Below are 19614 nucleotides of genomic sequence, written 5' to 3'. Positions count from 1 at the left end.
CTGCTCTCTCCACACACGGGCAGATCGCAGGCGCAGACACGTGTGCTCGTGCCGGTGAGGTCTTTACTCTGTCTCCGCAAAGACAGTCATTTGGTGTATTGTGTGCAGGCTTCATCCGGAGTAGCAGTGAGCTCTGGAGCTGCTTCACAGAGTTTCGAAGTTGAATGCTTTCAGCTGCGGGGTCAGCTGTGCGGGCGTGAGCGGAGAGCCCTGCGCTCCTTTCTGCAGGGGTGATGGTCGGTTCTGAGTTCGCCGGCTTGGTTTCTGTCTTTCTATAAAGCCACCCCCGGGCCGGCGCTGTGGCTCACTTGGTTAATCCTCCACCTGCGGTGCTGCCATCCCATATGGGTGCCGGATTCTGTCCCAGTTGCTCCTCTTCCAGTCCAGCTCTCTGCTGTGGCCCGGGAGTGCAGTGGAGGATGGGCCAAGTGCTTGGGCCCTGCACGCACATGGGAGACCAGGAGAAGCACCTGGCTCCTGGCTTCGGATCGGCACAGTGCTGGCCATAGCGGCCATTTGGGGAGTGAACCAATGGAAGGAAGACCTTTTTCTCTCTCTCTCTCTCTCTCTCACTGTCTAATTCTGCCTGTAAAAAACAAAAACAAGAACAAAAAAAATACCTCACTTCGGTGGCCCAAGTGCTTGGGCCCTGCCCCCGCATGGGAGACCAGGAGGAGGCACCTGGTTCCTAGCTTCAGATCCAGCCGTAGCAGCCATTTGGGGGGTGAACCAATGGAAGGAAGACCTTTCTCTCTGTCTCTCTCTCTCACTGTCTGTAACTCTACCTGTCAAATAAAAAAAGAATGAAAAGCCATCCCCGCTGGTCTCTGTGAATGGACTTAGTGTTTCCAGGAGACCACAACCAGAAGTTCAGAAACTATTCTGCTCCATTCTTCCCTTGTCAGAGGGACTTCCCGTCCCCTCCAAGTGGCCTCTGGCTGAATTTTGTCCCCTGAGTGCTTACAGAGTAGGCAGCCGTGTGCCTGCTGTAGAAGAGGGATCGGAGTATTACAGTCATTTGATTCTTGGAAACCTTCTCATGATGCTAAAAAAGGGAGGGGGTGCCTGAGTTGAAGATTCTAGAATTCTTGGGTGAACATGAATTTGAACAGGCAGTTTTGATTTTCATAGAATCAGCAGCCATGTGAAAGAATTGGTGAGAGAGACCTTAATGCTCTATGAAAAAACAGTGCAGCAAAACGGACGGTCCCCAGCCCGAGCTCCGTGTGGGCCCTGCCACACGCCGGCCACATCGCGTGCCTGGTGCTTCAGTGCCTGGAGGTCAGAGGGCCTTTGTTGTCCTGCCTCGCCGTTACAGTCCCCCGGGAATAGGCATCTCCTTCACACTCTTTTTTTTTTTTTTTTTTTTTTTTTAAGATTTATTGTGTTTATCTGAAAGAGAGAGATGGCTGCAATGGCCGGAGCTGAGCCAGTCGGAAGCCAGGAGCCAGGAGCTACTTCTGGGTCTCCTGTGTGGGTGACTGCAGGGACCCGAGGATCTGGGCCATCCTCTGCTGCTTTCCCAGGTCCATCATCAGGGAGCTGGGTCGGAAGTGGAGCAGCCGGGGCTGGAACCAGCGCTCATGTGGGTCGCCAGTGCTGCAGGCCGGGCTTGAACCTGCTGCCCCACAGCGCCAGCCCCTGCATTCACACTGTTGAAATCCCACGGAAATGACCACGCAGCGGTACACAGAGGTGTTGTGTTTGCAAGGGCGTAAACCCTTCAGGATGGCGAGAACTGCAAAGCAGACCACAGCCGGCCATTTGGAAAGTTGGAAGCAGAGGGGCCTGTGATAGGGACCTAACAGACGGGGAAGCCAGTGACCGGCCCAGGGCTGTCCCTGGGTCCCCAGGAGCGTGGGGTTCGCAGTGCAGTAGGAAGTAGGCGTAAAGCAGGCAGCTCGGAGGGAGCAGGCTGAAGGTGGCAAACACAGCGCCGGGCTCAGCCCGCCTTCCCTGGCCTGGTAACCACCCCGAGGCGGCAACACAGAGGCCCCTCAGCAGGATCACAGCCTCTGTGAGCACGCCCCTTCCTCCTCCTCAGCTCCGGTGCTTTTTCAGGCCTGTGCTGTTTGGGCAGGAGAGGAGCGTGGATTCCTCTGAGGAGTCTGAGCGGACCAAGAGGGAAGACCCCAGAGAGTGACACTGGGGGTCTCCAAACCAAACCCTGGGCAGAGCCTCAGTCCAAAGCCTCCCATTGGGCTGTTTGGTGTCCCACTCTTAGGGTTAGCATCCGGGACCGGCGCTGTGGTGTAGCGGGTAAAGCTGCCACCTCTAGCACCAGCATCCCATACGGGCACCAGTTCAAGACCCAGCCATTCCACTTCTGATCCAACTCCCTGCTAATGCACCTGGGAAAGCAGTGGGAGATGGCCCACGTGCCCGGGCCCCCGCACCCATGTGGGAGACCTAGAAGAAGCTCCTGGCTCCTGGCTTCAGCCCGGCCCACCCCAGGCCATTACAGTCATTTGATAAGTGAACCAGCAGCTGGAAGATCAATCTCTCTCTCTATCTATCTAGTTATCTACCTTGGTAACTCTGCCTTTAAAATAAATATTCTAAGCAGTGAATATTCAGAAAATAAAAGGAATGCTTCAAAATTAAAAATGATGTTAGCAGAAATGATTAAAAGATGGGTTGGGTGAAGTTGAGAAACTCTCTTGGAAAACGGGATAGAAAAATGAGGCGAGGACGGGGCCGGGAGGCCAGGTTCACTCGTGCACTCTGCTCTCCAGGGGGAGGAGGCATTGTCCCCACGTGGGAGACTCAGATGGAGTTCCTGGTCCTCCTGGCTTCAGGCTGACCCAGCCCCGGTCACAGCAGCCTTTTGTGGAATGAGCCAGCAGATGGAAGTGCTCTGTATTTTTTTTAATGTTCTCTTTTTTAAATATTTGTTTATTTATTTGAAATAGTTACACAGAGAGAAAAGGAGAGGCAGAGAGAGAGAGAGGTCTTCCATCTGCTGGTTCACTCCCCAATTGGCCTCAACGGCTGGAACTGTGCCGATCCGGAGCCAGGAGCTTCTTCCAGGTCTCCTACACGGGTGCAGGGGCCCAAGGACCTGGGCCATCTTCCACTGCTTTCCCAGGCCACAGCAGAGAGCTGGATCAGAAGTGGAGCAGCCGGGACTCAAACTGGCGCCCATATGGGTTGCCAGCACTGCAGGCTTTATCTGCTCTGCCTCTATCTTTCAAATAAAATGAAAGCAAGTAAATAAAAAATATTTCAAGCTGATAGCACCTTAAGGTTTTGAAATCGTGTACTTGCGGTCCTCTTTCTTGGACTGGCTGGAGGGTGGGTTCAGGAGGACTGGGGCCCAGTACCCTGTGGGGACAGCGCCTGAGTGTCTGGGAGGAAGCGTGGCGGGGAGGGCGTGGGGTTGCCTCAGCAACCCTTCCCGGCGGGCGGGCGCGGCTGAGCCGGCAGGAAAACGCGACTTCCCATGTCTGTGTCTTCCCACGTCTCAGCTAGCACTGACACTCGGAGCAGCGGCACGGAAACACCAGCGAGCACCCTGAGCCGCTGTAATCTGTGCTGTGACTGCACAGCTGTGCCGGGGGCGGGGAGAGGAAGGGGAACAGTGACCCCCGTCGCCGCCGCCCCGGCTCCTGTGGCGGGAGGTCAGACCTGAAGTGGAAACAGCGGCCGATACTGAAGAGTCCTTTAGTGAATGAGGCTCTCGCTGACGTTCATTGCACTTGACTGTGAGACTGCGTTCAAGCCGCACCATCGGTTAATGTTTCATTGATGAGTCGGTTTTTTTAATCTTCAATTTTTAAAAGTTATTTTTAAAACTTTTTTTATTTGAAAGGCAGAGCAGTGGGGTGCTGGGGGTGGCGGGGGTGGGGAGAGGGGTCTTCCACCCACTGGTTCACTCCCCAGATGCCTGCAGCAGCTGCACTGGGCCAGGCTGAAGCCAGGACCCAGGAATCCCATCTTGGTCTCGCGTGTGGGTGGCGGTGGCCCAAGTACTCAAGCCTCCGTCTGGACCAGAGGCAGGGGCAGGACTCGAATTCAGGCCCTCCGACACGGCCAGCAGTGGCATCCCCGCAGCCCCACGTGCGCCCCCCACGGGCTCAGGGTTTTCGCTGTGGTCAGAGCTGGTCCAGGAGCCCTGGCGCCATCCGGACGACAGCGCAGAAGGGGGCGTCTGAGGCCAGCGACCCCGAGTCCCGGGCTGCGGGTGTGTCCCCGTCTCAGCTGCCGTCTTCCTTCCCCTCCAGATTATCCTCTGGACTTGAACCACAGCGAAACCTTCCTGCAGACCACCACGTTTCTTCCCGAGGACTTCACCTACTTTGCAAACCACACCTGCCCCGAGAGGCTCCCTTCCATGAGTGAGTAGAGCCCCCGCCGCCCTCCCTGTGTGTCGTAACAGCCCCGCCTCTGGAGGGGAGCCCCTGTCCCCAGCCCGCCGGCCTGTGCTGCCGGCGTCACCTCCTACCTTGGCTCTCCTTCCCTTGGCGCACGCCCCTCCTTCTAACCTGGGGTCTGTTAAAATGTCCCCAGGCCGTGTCGGCAGCCAGTCTTGTCGTTAGTACAAATCCCCCTCCGACTGTCGCTTGATGCTGGCGAACCTGCTTTCCTAACAAAGTCCAGCTTAAAGTAAAAATCTGGGCTCACCTTTCAGAATCTCATGTGTGAGTTAAAATAACGATGCGATTCTTAGACACCTTCTTCTGTACTTTGGGGCTTCCTGGGTGGTGGGTTTTTTTTTTTTTTTTTTTTTTTTTTAGGCAAAAGGAAACCTTAGCTTTGCAGACACAACTTATGCTGAGACACAGAGGACATGTTGGAAATAGGCACGGCGTCTAAGCCTGCTTTCACCCATACATGAATAATTAGTTATGGCTGCATAGATTGTGTGGGAAGCCTTGCCTTCTGGTGTGCGTGTCTCACCACATGTACGCGGGTCATTCCTTTAAATCTGTGTGCCTGCGTCTACACTCAAGCTTATGGGAAAGCCAAGGGTTGTAGATTAGAACGAGGCCTTTGACAGACATAACCCTAATGTTGTCCAGTCATTCTTGGACCAGCATTTACTGGTTGGTTGCTCATGGTCTGCTGATTTTTTTTTTTTTTAATATTTTTAGGAAAATTATCTGGGGCTGGTGTTGTGGTACAGCGGGGTAGAGCCGCCACCTGCAACACTGGCATCCCAGAAGGGCACCGGTTCGTGTCCAGGCTGCTTCTTTTCCAATTCAGCTCCCTTCTAATGTGTCTGGGAAAGCAGTGGAGAGTGGCCCAAGTGTTTGGGCCCCTGCACTCACGGGGGAGACCTGGCTTCGGCCTGGCCCAGTGCTGGCTGTGTGGCCATCTGAGGAGTGAAGCAGTGGATGGAAGAGCTTTCTCTGTCTGTCCTGTCCTGTTCTGTAACTCTTTCAAAATAAATCTATAAAGAAAATCACCTTCACTGCTTACACTGAAACGGTGACTTAGCTAATGAAGTCATTTATTTTTATTTTTCAAAGGTTTCTTTATTTGAAAGCAGAGTATCAGAGAAAGGGAGAGAGAGAGCGAGAGCTCTGCCATCTGTTGGCTCATTCCCCTAATGCCTGCAGTAGTCAGGGCTGGGTCAGGCTGAAGCCAGGAACCAGAAACTCCATCCAGGTCTCCCATGTGGGTGGCAGGGGCCCAAACACATGGACTATCGTCTGCTGCCTTCCCAGGCCACTAGCAGGGAATTGGATCAGAAGTGGAGCAGCCCAGACTCGAACCAGCGCTCCAATGTGGGATGCTGGCATTGCAAGCAGTGGCTTAACCTACTAAGCCACAGCACCGGCCCCATCTGCTTCTTGACTTAAGTCCGACTTCTGACTCTGGCTCTGAGCAGCCAGGGCCCCCACTCAGTCGTGAAGGAGTTGAGACAGTGGGGGTCTGTGCTTGGCTTCAGGAGCGAGCTGACACGGCTCCAAGTTCAGACGCTTGGCACCTTCTCCTTTGAGAAATTCACCTGCTGTTTTACTTGAACTCTTTAATTTTCTTCTACAGCCTTGGCTGAAACAGACCTTGAAATCAACCTTCCTTGGTTTGCTCCTTTAGCCAAATCATAGTGACGAACTTAGGTGCAGGGAAGTGGAGAGCAGAGGAAGAGGTGTGCGTCGCCGTCACAGTCCGCTGAAAGAGCACCGGACCTCCCCGGAGAACGGAAGCGGACGTGGGGAAGTCTGGTCGGTCATTTTCTGGCTCTTAATCCATTTCCTTCCCCTCTCTGTTCAGAGGGCCCGATAGACATAAACATGAGTGAAATTGGGATGGACGACATCCATGAGATCTTCTCCAGGGACCCAGCCATCAAGCTCGGGGGCCACTGGAAGCCGTCTGACTGCATGCCTCGGTGGAAGGTAGGGCCTGACGCCCCCCCACCCCACCCAGCCGCTTGTGGGGCAGCCCCCCGGGACCTGCTCCCCATGACGGTCAGAGAGTCACCCACCACCCCTCGGAAGGCGTTTGCATTTGATGGACGCATTTTGGAGAAAACTGTTGTGTCATAGCCACAGAAATACGTGGCGTTCTGATGACTGAGCCAGACCCTGGTTTCTGCCTACCAGGAGTGGCAGCAAAGCCGGGGCATGGCGGGCGCGGGCTCTCTGGCGACACCGTGGCCCGAGCGCCAGTGCACGCCTCCTCTCCAGTCTGCTGCAATAAAAGGCGCAGGCGGCGGGCTGATGGCAGAGGTGGGTTTGGTGTTTTTTTTCGTGGCTGTAACCAGGAGAGGAGAGCGATCCGGCCGTCCTCTCGGCAGGTGTTTATTAAAGTGCTGGCTCTGCCGTGATCAACTAGAGCGGCACGTCAGGGCTTCCTGTGCCTCACAGGCGTGGACGGTCGGCTTCGTGACCAGCGTTAGCCGTGTGGAGGATGGGTGTGAGTGTAACTGCGTGGTATTATGCTACACGCAGGCGCACAGAGCAGAACGCTTGTTCCACTCGTGTTGGCATATCTGCAGTGGTGGTCACAGCGTAGCGTGTGTGTCCTCCCGTGGGTGTGGTCTAGGCTGCACCCACGCAGCAGCCCCACCGGGCACAGGAATGGTGCATGTTGCATGGGATCCGTTTGGTCCCCAGCGGTGACTTGCCAACCGTCTTTACACAGAAGAAGTTGAGAAGCGGCAGCAGGCTCCCACAGGTCCCCGGGGGGTTGGGCCCTGACGGCAGGGGGTTTTGCTGTCGAGCCCGAGTTCTAGGACCAAGCCCATCGATGGCTTCTTTTGCTGTGGCCGCTGCAGGTGGCGATCCTCATCCCCTTCCGGAACCGCCACGAGCACCTCCCCGTCCTGCTGCGACACCTCATCCCCATGCTTCAGCGCCAGCGCCTGCAGTTTGCGTTTTACGTGGTCGAGCAAGTGAGTGGTCCGCCCTGGTTTCTCTCTTCTTTTTCCTCTGAGACAGCAGTTGGGAGCTTGCAAACAAATCCGTTCTCAGCGCGAGGAGCCAGGAGAGCTGGAATCCCCCAGCTCTGCGCACCTGGGGCCGGAGTTTGCCCAGCACCAGCAGATCTGAGCCCAGAGTGGAGCTGTGTTTACCGATGCGTGCGGCTTTCTCTGGTGGCCGCCTCGGTGGTGTCTTCAGGCTCCAGACCCTGGAAATACCCCTGGAGATAAGGAGACACGATCAGGTCATAGGACGTGCCCTTGGCGCCAGGGGCTCTCATCTGCCATTGATTAACCCTGGGCCTGGGGTGTTCGCAGGCTTCCGTTAAACCTCGGAGTTGGGCTTTGTTTTCATCCTGCAAGTATCAGGTTGGAAATGGAACGCACGTGGCAAATTCAGAATGTCGCTTTTTTTTGGTTCCACATAGAACTTTTTCATTTGCCTTTGGATGGAACATGAGTGTGCAGTTGGCCTGGCTCTCAGTGCCCCATCCTGGAACCAGGGCCCTGTGGCCGAGTCCCCTGGGTGCTTTGGTTCTCAGCCTTGAGGACTCTGGCCAACAGCCCTGCCTGTGAGCCCCGAGACTCGCTGTCTGAGCCGCCCCCGTGGGCACAGCGTGGTTCCCCTTCTGCAGGACTGCGGGCAAGGGCTCAGCACCCCTGTCTCAGAAGGGATCTGGGATCTGGGATCTGGGATCTGGGATCCCACACAGCGTCTTCTGTTTCTGTCTTACTGAAATGTGTGCTAACACGTCTTTCCGATTGGTGACATAGCAGAGCCAGCGGCTCCCTTCGGTTGCGTGGGTTGACCCAGGTTGGGAGGGTGTCGGCGCCAGCATTCACGTTAGCTTGGCTGTGACGGATTGGAGCTGGTGTCCCCATGGTTGCCCGATTCCCTGCCGGTGGGCACGCGTTCCTGTGTCTTAGTTGCTCCTTCAAAGGGAACAGAAACCTCTCTGCTTGCTTGGTTTGGAAACAGAATCGAGATCTGGGAGAGAGTGCTCAGCGGCGCCTGCAGCGTGGCGACAAGCAGATGACTGTGGTGCTGCCGCCTGTACCTGGTGGAGCTGGGTGTGCTTACCTTTTACTTCCAAAATTTACATTTTTTAAAGATCTGTTTTATTTATCTGAAAGACAGAGTTACAGAGCAGGGGGGAGAGCAGGTTCACTCCTCAGATGACCACAATAGCCAGGGCTGGGCAGACAGAAGCCACTAGCCTGGAACTCCATGCGGGTCTCCCACATGCGTGGCAGGGGCCCAGGGACCTGGGCCGTCTTCCACTGCTTTCCCAGGTGCATTAGCAGGGAGCTGGATGGGAAGTGGGACAGCCAGAACTCACACCAGTGCCCATATGGGATGCCTGCATTGCAGATGGCAGCTTAACCCACTGCGCTACAACGCCAGCCCCATAACATTCATTTATTTGAGAAGCAGAGAGGATGGAGAAAAGGGACAGTGCTTCCGTCTGCTGGCGCACTCCCCAAATGCCTCAGTCCCGGCACCCGGCTACATGAGCCATCTCTGCTGCCTCCCAGGATCTGCGTTAGCAGGAACGTGGCGTCAGGAACCTGGAGTCGAGCCCAGGCACTGATGTGGGAAGTGGGCATCCTAACACCAGGCCGAATGCCTGCCCCTGGGTTCTCGTCTGTTGTTTGGTTGACTCTGTGCTTTCAGAGCCTTGGGAGAGAGGAGCTTGGGCATGATCATGCTTAGTTCTAGAGCGGTCAAGGCCAGAGGTCGGGTGACTGCTCGGGTCACCATGTGCCTGATGAGCGCTGCTGCACCTGGTCACGTGGTTAAACCCAGGGATCTCCGTAGGTTCTGGTAAGCTCTTTAGGCAGGTCAAAGGCGCCGAAGATTTTGCTTCCAGTCCTTTTAAAAATAAAGTTCTAGGCTCTGGAGCTGACGCAGCATGTTAAGCGGCCGCCTCTGACACTGGCATCCCATATGGGCCCAAGTTCAAGTCCAGGCTGCTCCACGTCTGATCCAGCTTCCTGTTAATGTGCCTGGGAAGGCAGCAGGGGATGGCTCAAGTAGTTGGGCCCCTACCTCCTACGTTCAAGACCCGGATGAAGCTCCTGGCTTTGGCCTGGCCCAGCCCCAGCTATTGCGGCCATTTGTGAACCAGCAGATGGAAGATCCCCCCCCGCCCCACTCCATCCTCTGCCAGCCCAGTAGCTCTGCCTTTCCAACAAATAAACGTCTATTTCTTTTAGGCTGGCACCCAGCCCTTTAACCGAGCCATGCTTTTCAACGTCGGGTTTCAAGAAGCAATGAAGGACATGGACTGGGACTGTCTGATTTTTCACGACGTGGATCACATACCAGAGAGCGATCGCAACTACTACGGATGCGGCCAGATGCCGAGGCACTTTGCGACCAAACTGGATAAGTACATGTACCTGTGAGTGTCCTCTCCTCTCCTCTCCTTAATGAGAGGTCAAATCTAGAGGAAGAATGAAGGGTGCAGAGCTGGTGACGTTCAGTGGCCACGCCGTGTCCACGGCTGGGGGGAAGAGACGCACAAAACGTAGCCGGTCCGTATAGTGGGAGCCACATGGTGCCACGGAGTTAGAAAGGACACGCACATCCCACAGCACACGTGGACCCTGAGAAACACGGTGCACTGAGCAGGAAGCTGGCATGGATGGTCACACGTGATCCGTGTGTGTGACGTGTCTACAGAAAGAGTAGATCAGTGGCTGCTTAGGGCCAGGGACTGGGGGGAAGGGGCGCTGGCTGGGGGAGTGGCGACGGGCTTTTAGGGGCGCTAAGAAGCGTCCTAACGTTGATGATGGTTGTGCATCAGAAATGGGCTAGTTACCCAGCACTGGGTGTCGGGAGTCGGTCAGGAGCGAGTCGGCAGCACGGCCGGTGAGTTCCTGTTCCAGGATACAGCCGCCCGTGCCCACGTCGGTGATCCACGCTCCCTGTCTTGTTTTAGGCTTCCTTATACCGAGTTTTTTGGCGGAGTGAGTGGCTTAACAGTGGACCAGTTCCGGAAAATCAACGGCTTCCCCAACGCGTTCTGGGGCTGGGGTGGAGAGGACGACGACCTCTGGAACAGGTACCCCCTCCCCCCACACTCCCACCCCTACCCCCTCTCTCCCACCGTCAGAGTCCCCAGCTTATTCCCCCCGCCCCCCACACTGACCCGAGGGGCACAGTGCAAGCCACTGCACCCACACTGGGAAAGGTTCAAAGGAAACAAGAGGTGAGGTGGTTTTAGTAGCTCTGATAATGTTTGTCACACAGTGGATCCCTGTGAGATGCTGCTGAGGTGCTTCATGGTCCTCTCTTCCTTTGAAACCTTGGAAGTCAAGGTGTGTCTGATTTGTACCCAAAGCCACGTCACATCAGGTGGCCGCGTTTCACAAGTTCGCCACCGGCTGTGGTCTGTGGCCCCACGGTTCTCTCTCTGATTGATTTTTAAGAGCAGCTGAGTAGTTTTCTTTTGTGACACAAATGAGACTGTTTAGAGTCACTGGACTGTCTGGTCATCTTCAGAAGTGTAGTTAGGGGCAGGCATCACGGCACGGGGCTTAAGCCTCTGCTTGGGCTGTCTGCGTGCCGTGCTGCAGCTCTGTGTGCCATGCTGGAGTACTACGCTATAGCTCTGTGTGCCACACTGCAGCTCTCTGTGCCACGGTGCAGCTCTCTGTGCCATGCTGGAATGCTACGCTATAGCTCCGTGTGCCACGCTGCAGCTCTCTCTGCCACGCTGGAGCTCTGGTTCATGTTCTGCTGGCTCTGCTTCTACTCCAGCTTCCTGCTGGTGTGTTCTGGGAGGCAGCAGACAAAGGCCCAGGCACTGGGTCCCTGCCACCTGTGCGGGAGACCGGAACAGGTCTGCTTTGGCCTGGCCCAGCCCTGGCTGCTGTGGGCACTTGGGGGGTGAATCAGCGCTGGAAGCGGTCTCTCTGCCTTTCCCATCGGTGAAAATAGGTTAATGTTTAAAACAAGCTTCTCTAGCCCACCAGAGCAGATCTTTTCATTTTTACTCCTTTGCATGCAAAAGAAACTTAAGTGATAATTTAATACTTTTTCCTATAATAAAGAATATACTCATTGAAAAACATAAATGAATATAAAAATGAATTACCTATTCTCTGAACACCCAGAAGCAATATCCATTACCATTTTAGTGAGCTTGTTTTGTTTTTAAAAAGTAATGAGTGATGAATATGAATCAAGTTTTTCAATCTATAAAATTTCTTTTTATAAAGATTTATTTATGTATTTGAAAGAGTTCCACAGAGGAGAGGCAGAGAGAGAGGTCTTCCATCCACTGGTTCACTCCCAAATTAGCTGCAACAGCTGGAGCTGCACTGATCCAAAGCCAGGAGCTTCTTCCAGGTCTCCCATGTGGGTGCAGGGGCCCAAAGATTTGGGCCATCTTCCACTGCTTTCCCAGGCCGCAGCAGAGAGCTGGATCGGGAGCGGAGCAGCCGGGACTTAAACCGGCGCCCATATGGGATGCCGGCACTGCAGGTAGTGGCTTTACCCTCTATGCTACAGAGCCATCCCCTAAATCTATAAAATTTCAATATAACCAATCTCAAAGTTGTGAGAATGAATGAGATAATGTATATAAAGCTCTTTTCATAGTGTCTGATATGTGAAAATTCTCAATAAATGTTTGTTTAGTACAGCAACATGCCACTCTTTTTGAAAATGGGAAGGCTGCATTTAATTCCATGCCATAGATGCACTATAAATTGTGTAACTATTCCCTACTGTGTATTAGAAGTCTTTTTGATTTTCCCACTATTTATTTATTTATTTATTTATTTGAGAGGCAGTGTTACAGAGAGAGGGAGAGGCAGAGAGAGGTCTTCCATCCGCTGGTTCACTCCTCCAGTGGCCACAGTCAATCCAGAGCCAGGAGCTTCTTCCGGGTCTCCCACGTGGGTGCAGGGGCCCAAGGACTTGGGCCATCTTCTACTGCTTTCCCAGGCCACAGCAGAGAGCCGGATCGGAAATGGAGCAGCTGGGACTCGACCGGCGCCCATATGGGATGCTGGCGCTTCAGGTGGTGGTGGCTTTAGCCGCTACGCCACAGTGCTGGCCCCTATAATTCGAACATCTTTTGTTCACATGTGCAAGTCTTTAGGCAAAGTCAAGGACCGTGTATACTTTTAAAATTCGGATTGTTTTTGACGAATTTCCCCCCACAAAAGTAGCTGAGCAGCGGTGCATCGGCACTGCCCTTTTCCCCACCTGTGTGACCGGTGAACAGCCTTGGGCACCGTGTGTGACCAGTGAACAGCCTTGGACACTGTGTGTGACCGGTGAACAGCCTTGGGCGCTGTGTGTGACCGGTGAACAGCCTTGGATGCCGTGTGTGACCGGTGAACAGCCTTGGGCGCTGTGTGTGACCGGTGAACAGCCTTGGGCACCGTGTGTGACCGGTGAACAGCCTTGGGCACCGTGTGTGACCAGTGAACAGCCTTGGACACTGTGTGTGACCGGTGAACAGCCTTGGGCGCTGTGTGTGACCGGTGAACAGCCTTGGACACCGTGTGTGACCGGTGAACAGCCTTGGACACCGTGTGTGACCGGTGAACAGCCTTGGACACCGTGTGTGACCGGTGAACAGCCTTGGGCACCGTGTGTGACCGGTGAACAGCCTTGGACACCGTGTGTGACCGGTGAACAGCCTTGGACACTGTGGCCAATCTAACCCGTGATAGTGACGTCTCAGCCTTTTCACTTGGGCTCCACAGAAACCCAGTGAGAATGATCCTGTTTTCATGACCAGTGAACTGGTTTGACTGGTCCTTGGGTGCAGTTGCACTGGCCCAGGCTGGCTCTCGTCCTGCCCTCTGGGTCAGCACTCCGGCTCAGATACGGAGCCTGTGGCTGGGTCTGCCCAGCGTCCTGCACAGCTCTGGGCACACAGGAGGCGTTCCGTATCTGTTTTGTCCGAGTTGAGAGAAAACACATCGTCCTATGTCAAAAACGAGAGTGGCATCAGGGGGACGGCCCCCCACAGATGTAAGAAAATGACCGTGAATCTCACACGCATATCCCGCCTCCACTCCTGTATCAGCTGTGTCTTGGAGTCGTGCCGCGCGTGCACACACACACACACCGCCCCGTAAAGCACCTGTTGAAACTTCCGTCCTATTTGAAGAGTCAGTGGCCATCTCTCCCTCCTCTCCCTTCCATTTCCTGCACGGGGACTTCGTGCCTGGTAAAGGTTGTGTGTACAGAGCAGGGCACGCAGTGTAAGTCAGCCCCTCCCCCCCGCCCCCCTCCCCAGGCCGGGGCGGGGCGGAGACACGAGTCCGGCCCCAGTCGGGAGACCCCGCCTGACAGTGCTAACTCACTCTCGTGGGCTGCAGCAGAGAAGGGTGCACACAGCGGTGGGAATCAGTGAGCCGGCCCCAGGGCGCGTGTGCCCGCCGCTGCCCGCCACACTCACCGACCTCCTGAGACCCGGAGGCCAGCCTCACTGCCGAGTTTTGTTCCTCCTCCAAAACTGGGTATCGTGGCTCCCTTTTCTCAAACTCTGGCCTCACCCCGGCGAGGGGCAGGCAGTTTGGAGGTGCAGGTGCGGCAGTCTTGTTGAGCCTCTTTGCGGTCGCTGCGTGGGGCCGTGGTCCTGTGCCTCGCAGGGCGCTGAGCAGGGCTCCTGGGTCCTGCCCATGAGACACAGGAGACCATGTCCGGCTCTGCAGGCAGATGGCCTCGTCCCTGCCCTCACTGGGACCACTGGTTCCAGCACTGAGTTAATTAAGAAAAGAAACTACAGGGAAACAGTGTGTCGATTCCGCTTCAGGTTTCTGCCCGGTGCTCGGTGGCTCCAGCCCTTCCTTGGTCACAGCCCCAGGGACTGAGCGTCGCTGGTCTCTGCTGTGGACGTCCAGCTCCGCACCCAGCGTCCAGCTGAGGGCTCCTCAGAGAGAGAGAACACCTATAGAAGAGCCAGTGTCAAGTCCCTCTCAACATTTGATTTTCCCTGTTGCCTTTTATAGCCTTTCACCCGTACCTAATTCATCCACCAGCATTTTTATAGAAATATTTATTTGAAAGAGTGAGAGAGGAAGGGAGACAGGGAGAGGGAGAGGGAGAGAGATCCCATCTGCTGATTCTCTCTCCAAATGGCCACAACAGCCAGGACTGTCTCAGGCTGAAGCCAGGAGCCAGGAGCTCCATCCGGGTCTCCCATGCAGGTGCAGGGGTCCAAGCACTTGGGCCATCGTCTACTGCCTTCCCGGGAGCATTAGCAGGGAGCTGGATAGAAAGCAGAGCAGCTGAGACTCGAACCAGTGCTCACGTGGGGTTTCGGCGCTACAGCTGGTGATTTCGCCACAACACTGGCCCCACCCACCAGAATTTTCCTTAAAGAAATCGAATGGCCTCTACCAAGTCTTTCTAAAGCAGCCACCGTATTTTTCACGGAAAGAACCCTTCCCGCTGCTCTGTGCATTTGTGTATGGTTTCGTTAGGGTGCCTGCGTGCACTGTTAGTGCCGCTAGTGTGCAGCGTCGGCATTGGGCACCGCCGGCCCTGGGCGAGCTCCTGGCTGTCCTGGCGGAGTTTGGGCAGACGTGCCCAGGGGATAGCTAGCACGCCCGCTGGGAGAGCTGTGGTCTCTGTCAGCCTGGTTTGTAGGGGCTTGAAACCCTCAGAAACGGCATGAGTTCTAACTCAGCTTTGAAAATTGACCCAGTGGGTCGGTCCCATGGGGGTGAGTGCGAGCCCTCGCTGCACTCTGTGGCCAGGGCGGGCCTGGCTCGCGTCCGGGAGGCTGTGGGTGCCGCCAGGATGTGACGGTTGCATCTCTTGCTCCTGCACAGGGTACAGAACGCAGGCTACTCCGTGAGCCGGCCGGAAGGGGACACGGGCAAGTACAAGTCCATTCCACACCACCACCGCGGAGAAGTCCAGTTTCTGGGAAGGTGCGTGTGGTCGAGCCCGTCCTGCTGCTCGGCCTCCTGCCCCGCGTCCCCTCCTGGAGCTGGGCGGCAGCTGTGGGGGGGCGGTGGTGAGGCCCTGGGGATTTCCGTGGCCACATCTTTCCAGGAAATCCTGAGTGTTCGTGGCCTCCGCCACAGCTCCCGGCAGTTAGTGAAGCTGCGCCCGGCGAGGCCGAGGGCCCCAGCTGCCGACCTGGGCAGGTGCTGTCCCAGCCTCTCAGTAAATCCGCCATGGGGCAGAGGGCCGTCTGCGTGCTCGGGAGTGGCTTTATGTCTGGCTCCCGTGAGTCATGGGGAGGACTGTGCCTGGGTCGCCAGTCCTCACTGCTCGGGCTCTGTTTCCTAGGAAGCCGGAGGCCCTGGCCGAGGCTGTGACCGTCTCCTCTGATGGGTTTTTCCCATCTCGCCTCCCACTTCCCCACTCTGACGCTGGGCGAGAGTCACCCAGCATTCCCAAGCCTTGGTTCCCTCATTTGCTTGGGGGCTGGGTGAGCATTAAAGAGCGTAGCAAACAAAGCGCCTGGCACGCAGCAGGTGTCTCTGGTCGTGGCAACCCTGTGTGGCCTGGAGCCGTGGACGGCCCGACACCTGCCTGTGCCCGGTCCTGGGGGCTGCCCTGCGGCGCCCTCCAGCTGCTCGCTGCCAGCCGCCTCCCTGTTCTCCGCCCACCCAGGTACGCGCTGCTGAGGAAGTCCAAAGAACGGCAGGGGCTGGACGGCCTCAACAACCTGAACTACTTTGCGAACATCACGTACGACGCCTTGTATAAGAACATAACCGTCAACTTGACACCCGAGCTGGCTCAGGTGAACGAGTACTGAGAGGAGGAGACACGTTTGCCCCCACCGCCACCACGGTAGCCGCCTGATGGCACATTCCGGGGTCTGCCCAGGAAGAGAGCAGAAGCCGTGCATCACGCGGGCTCACGGGGTCCAGGAGAGCGCGTGACCGAGCACACAAACGCCTTCCGTGTCCTGACCCGCTGGGACGGAGACCCCTCGTCAGCACCGGCTTCCTGTCCCCGCCCAATGGACGATGGGCATGTGTCCTGCTGCTCCCCGCCCCCACTGTCTCCTCCCCCTGCGTCCTGTCTCAGCCACGGCCTGCAGAGCCCGTGTCGACCACGACCGGAGAGCTGCCGGGTCCTGCCCGCCCTGCAGCCTGTCTCACAAGGGACCTTCAGAGCCGCTCGGCCTTGGGAGCAAAGGGGTAGCCCCGCACAGGGCAGGCGCGGGTCAGGAGGGGCTGGCGGAACCCGCACAGCAGCCTCCACGTCTCTGGTCTTCTCTTTGGGTTCAGTTTTTTCTGTTTGTTTTTTTAAATTACCTGCTTTGGGTGGGGGTTGAGGGTGGAGGGGAGGGGTCTGGGGAAGATAAATAGACATAAATATATAACAATCACTTCTTGAAGAAGTGTAATTGTATATAAGCCATGTAAAATGCCTTTTTAAAATTTAATTTTATAGCTGGCTCCCATTGAAAAAGTGAGGATTTATACACGAGGTCACGTCTTTGGTTGGCAGGTGCAGGAACTCGGCTGAGACACAGCTGAAGGATGTCACCTTCCAGACTCCGGGCCAGAAGGCAGCGGGGGTGGCCCCAGCCCTGGCTGGCTCTGCCCCCGCGTGCTCTCACCCCAGCCCCCCAGCCTGCCGCTCCCCCAGGGGCTCGCTGCACACGGCCCTGGCTCAGGACTGCGATTCTGCCCTTCCTCGTGGGGAACTTGGCCACGGTCTCCCGAGGGCTGTGCCTGGGTCACCAGCTGCTCTTCTCGCACTGGTTTCTGGGGCGTCCCTTTGTCCCCATTGTTAACTGCGGAGCAGGTAAACCCAGGAGGATTCGTCCAGGGAGCAGGTGCCGCCTGTGTGTCGCGGGTCACGTGGGACTCAGGTGAGCCTGAATCAAAGCTATTAGACCAACAAAGCCCCAAAACACACAGCCCACAGCCCCACCCCTGCCTAGGGCGGGCTTCTGGAAGTCAGATTCTAAATTGTATTTGAATTTGTGCCTCTGTTTTGTCCTGAGCCAAAGCCCTTAAAATCATAGTCCCCAAGGAACTCTGCAGAATTTTGGGACATGCCAGTCTCCTCCCCCATAAAGCGTGTGTAGATTCTATGATCCGGAGCGGTTTCTCAAGAGGACTGCCTGTTTTTTTTAATTGCCTTGTTTGCCTTCAACTTCCTTACTTTTCATGGTTTACATAGGTGTGTGTGCAGGGCTCCTGTGCGTGTGCGTGTGTGTGTGCGTGTGCGCTGGAGTTTTCTCCGTTGCATGTGTCGGGACCGTGGACATATGATCCCCACACGCTGTGGGAGTGATTGGCCAGGCCTTGGTTTTGTTTTCGCTCACGTTCTCGTTGTTCTGAAGAGTAGAGTGGCGTGTAGAAAATGAGCTGCTCTGTCACGCTCTTACCGGCTCGGATGAGAGAGCAGGCGCCTGCCCTTGAGCGCGCTGGTAAGTCGGAGCCTACGTTGAAAAGTGGCTGAAGCACTTCAGGCTATAAAGCCCTGGCGAGGGGACGTGACGCGCGCAAGTCTAGTCGGTATTCCTGTCTTACGGTGCATAGAGCAATAAAGGCCCCCGCCCCCACCCTCTGCTAGCCGTGGCACTGCCTGTCCTGCTCACTCGCCGCTTGGGTTGCTGATGGCCGCGAGGCGCTCGCAGCCAGGTCACTGGGAAGGATCAGCCCGCACAGCCCCGGTCTGGTCTGGGCTGCTGTGTGTGTGAATGTGCGTGTGTGTGCACGTGCGTGTGGCTGTGTGCTTGCACGTGTGTGCATATGTGCACGTGTGTGTGCATTTGTCCATGCACGTGTGTGAATGTGCAAGTATATGCACGCAGGCGTGTGTGAATGCATGTGTGCACTTCTCTCTCTGTGTGTGTGTGTGTGTGTAGAGCAGGGTCTTCCAGAGTGACCTTGTCTGGAGCTCCGTGGCAGCACAGCCCCCACGGCGTACAAGCCACGCTGGTGTGAGGGCAGCAGGAGGGGCCCCGTTGGCTTCACCGGGGTGGCGTGTCTCCGTGTGCCCCGTGAGTCCTGCGTCCCCACGCTGAAGGCTGCGTGGATCGTGGGAGGGAAGGGCACGCAGTCAGGCGCCGTGTGCTGCCCGGAGCCCGCACTTCTCACCCGAAAAAGCAGCAGCCCCTCAAGGCTACCGCTGGGCGGCCCTGGTCAGTCTGGTCGCTGTGTGTGGGCAGGGGCTCCCCCTCGCAGGCCGGTTTCTGTCGGGCAGGGGGAGCAGGCGAGCCGAGCGCTCCTGTCGCTGCGTTGTTCTGAGCTTGCTCTCGCGTTTTAAGAGGTGCCAGGGGTACATTTTTGCACTGAAATCTAAAGATGTTTTAAAAAAAACACTTTTCACAAAAATAGTCCTTTGTCATTACATTTATTTACCCATGTGTTTGTACATTTTTGTATGTTAATTTATGAATGATTTTTTCAGTAAAAAATACATACTCAAGAACCAAGCCTCGGTGGTCGGCTCTCTTTGTCTAGGGCAGTGTGGCTTCCCCGGCCTTTCCTGTCTCCTGGGAGTCCAGATCCTAGTAGCTCAGCTGACCCCCGGGGTCCCGGACATGAGTACTGCCCCACCCCACTGTGCTGTCCAAGCTGCTCACCACTCACCCGTGAAGGTCTGATAAGATGCATGGGGGTGGGGAGGCTCTGCGGGGGGCCAGGTTCCCAATTTGCTCCAAGACCAGAACTTTCGCCTTGCACACTGTTTGCTGGTGCAGCCAAAGTGTCCAGATGCTGGGGACAAGATGATGGGCCAAGGGAGCCAGGCTGGTGGCCTCATGATGCCCACTGGCGGCAGGCGGGAGCGGGCATGAGGGAAGGTACCCGGGGTGGGTGATGGGGCTGAGTGCCAAGGGGCTGGCAGAGCGGGGCGGGGCCCTGAGGGCCCAGGGGAGGAGTGTGAGTCTTGAGTGGAGCAACGGATGGAGACCTTGGAGCAGGTGGGGCTGCCGTACAGACCAGACAGCATTTGTAAAAGAAGTAAGGGTGGGGGGCAGCTGAGCGCGGGGCGCGGCTGGAGGAGAGATGGGCCCTGTGGGGACCACACCCCAGGCCTGGGCAGTTCCACCTCCAACGCTGGCTGCTCTGAGCTGGGGGCGCTGGAATCAGACCGAGCTGACCGTAGTGAAGGTGGTGGACAAGCAGTTGCCCGTGTCCTCTCCCGGGGCCCCAGGTGTGGGAGGTGAGTGCAGACCCAGGCAGGGATGAGTTTCCCCGGGGTGGGGATGGTGCTGGGCGCGGGGCAAGAGCAGTTTTGCTGCCCAGTGGGGCGGGAGCCACTGCAGAATGGGCCCAAAAAGCCTCAG

At 56.4% G+C, this 19614-nt stretch overlaps 1 protein-coding gene across 1 annotated transcript in view; it reads left to right on the top strand.

Annotated features, from left to right (window-relative positions):
* Positions 1–18750, top strand: part of B4GALT5 (beta-1,4-galactosyltransferase 5) — a 78186-nt gene extending 59436 nt beyond the window's left edge. Inside the window, exons 3-9 of the mRNA XM_062204342.1 lie at positions 4224–4337; positions 6220–6344; positions 7226–7342; positions 9587–9774; positions 10315–10437; positions 15176–15277; positions 15969–18750. Coding sequence (XP_062060326.1) covers positions 4224–4337; positions 6220–6344; positions 7226–7342; positions 9587–9774; positions 10315–10437; positions 15176–15277; positions 15969–16116 — 917 coding nt within the window. The 3' untranslated portion in view covers positions 16117–18750. The remainder of the gene's footprint in view (positions 1–4223; positions 4338–6219; positions 6345–7225; positions 7343–9586; positions 9775–10314; positions 10438–15175; positions 15278–15968) is intronic.
* Positions 18751–19614: the final 864 nt, after the last annotated feature.

This window comes from Lepus europaeus, chromosome 10 (assembly GCF_033115175.1).
Source record: "Lepus europaeus isolate LE1 chromosome 10, mLepTim1.pri, whole genome shotgun sequence".
NCBI classification, from domain to species: domain Eukaryota; kingdom Metazoa; phylum Chordata; class Mammalia; order Lagomorpha; family Leporidae; genus Lepus; species Lepus europaeus.
This window is presented reverse-complemented; position numbering and strand designations above follow the sequence as displayed.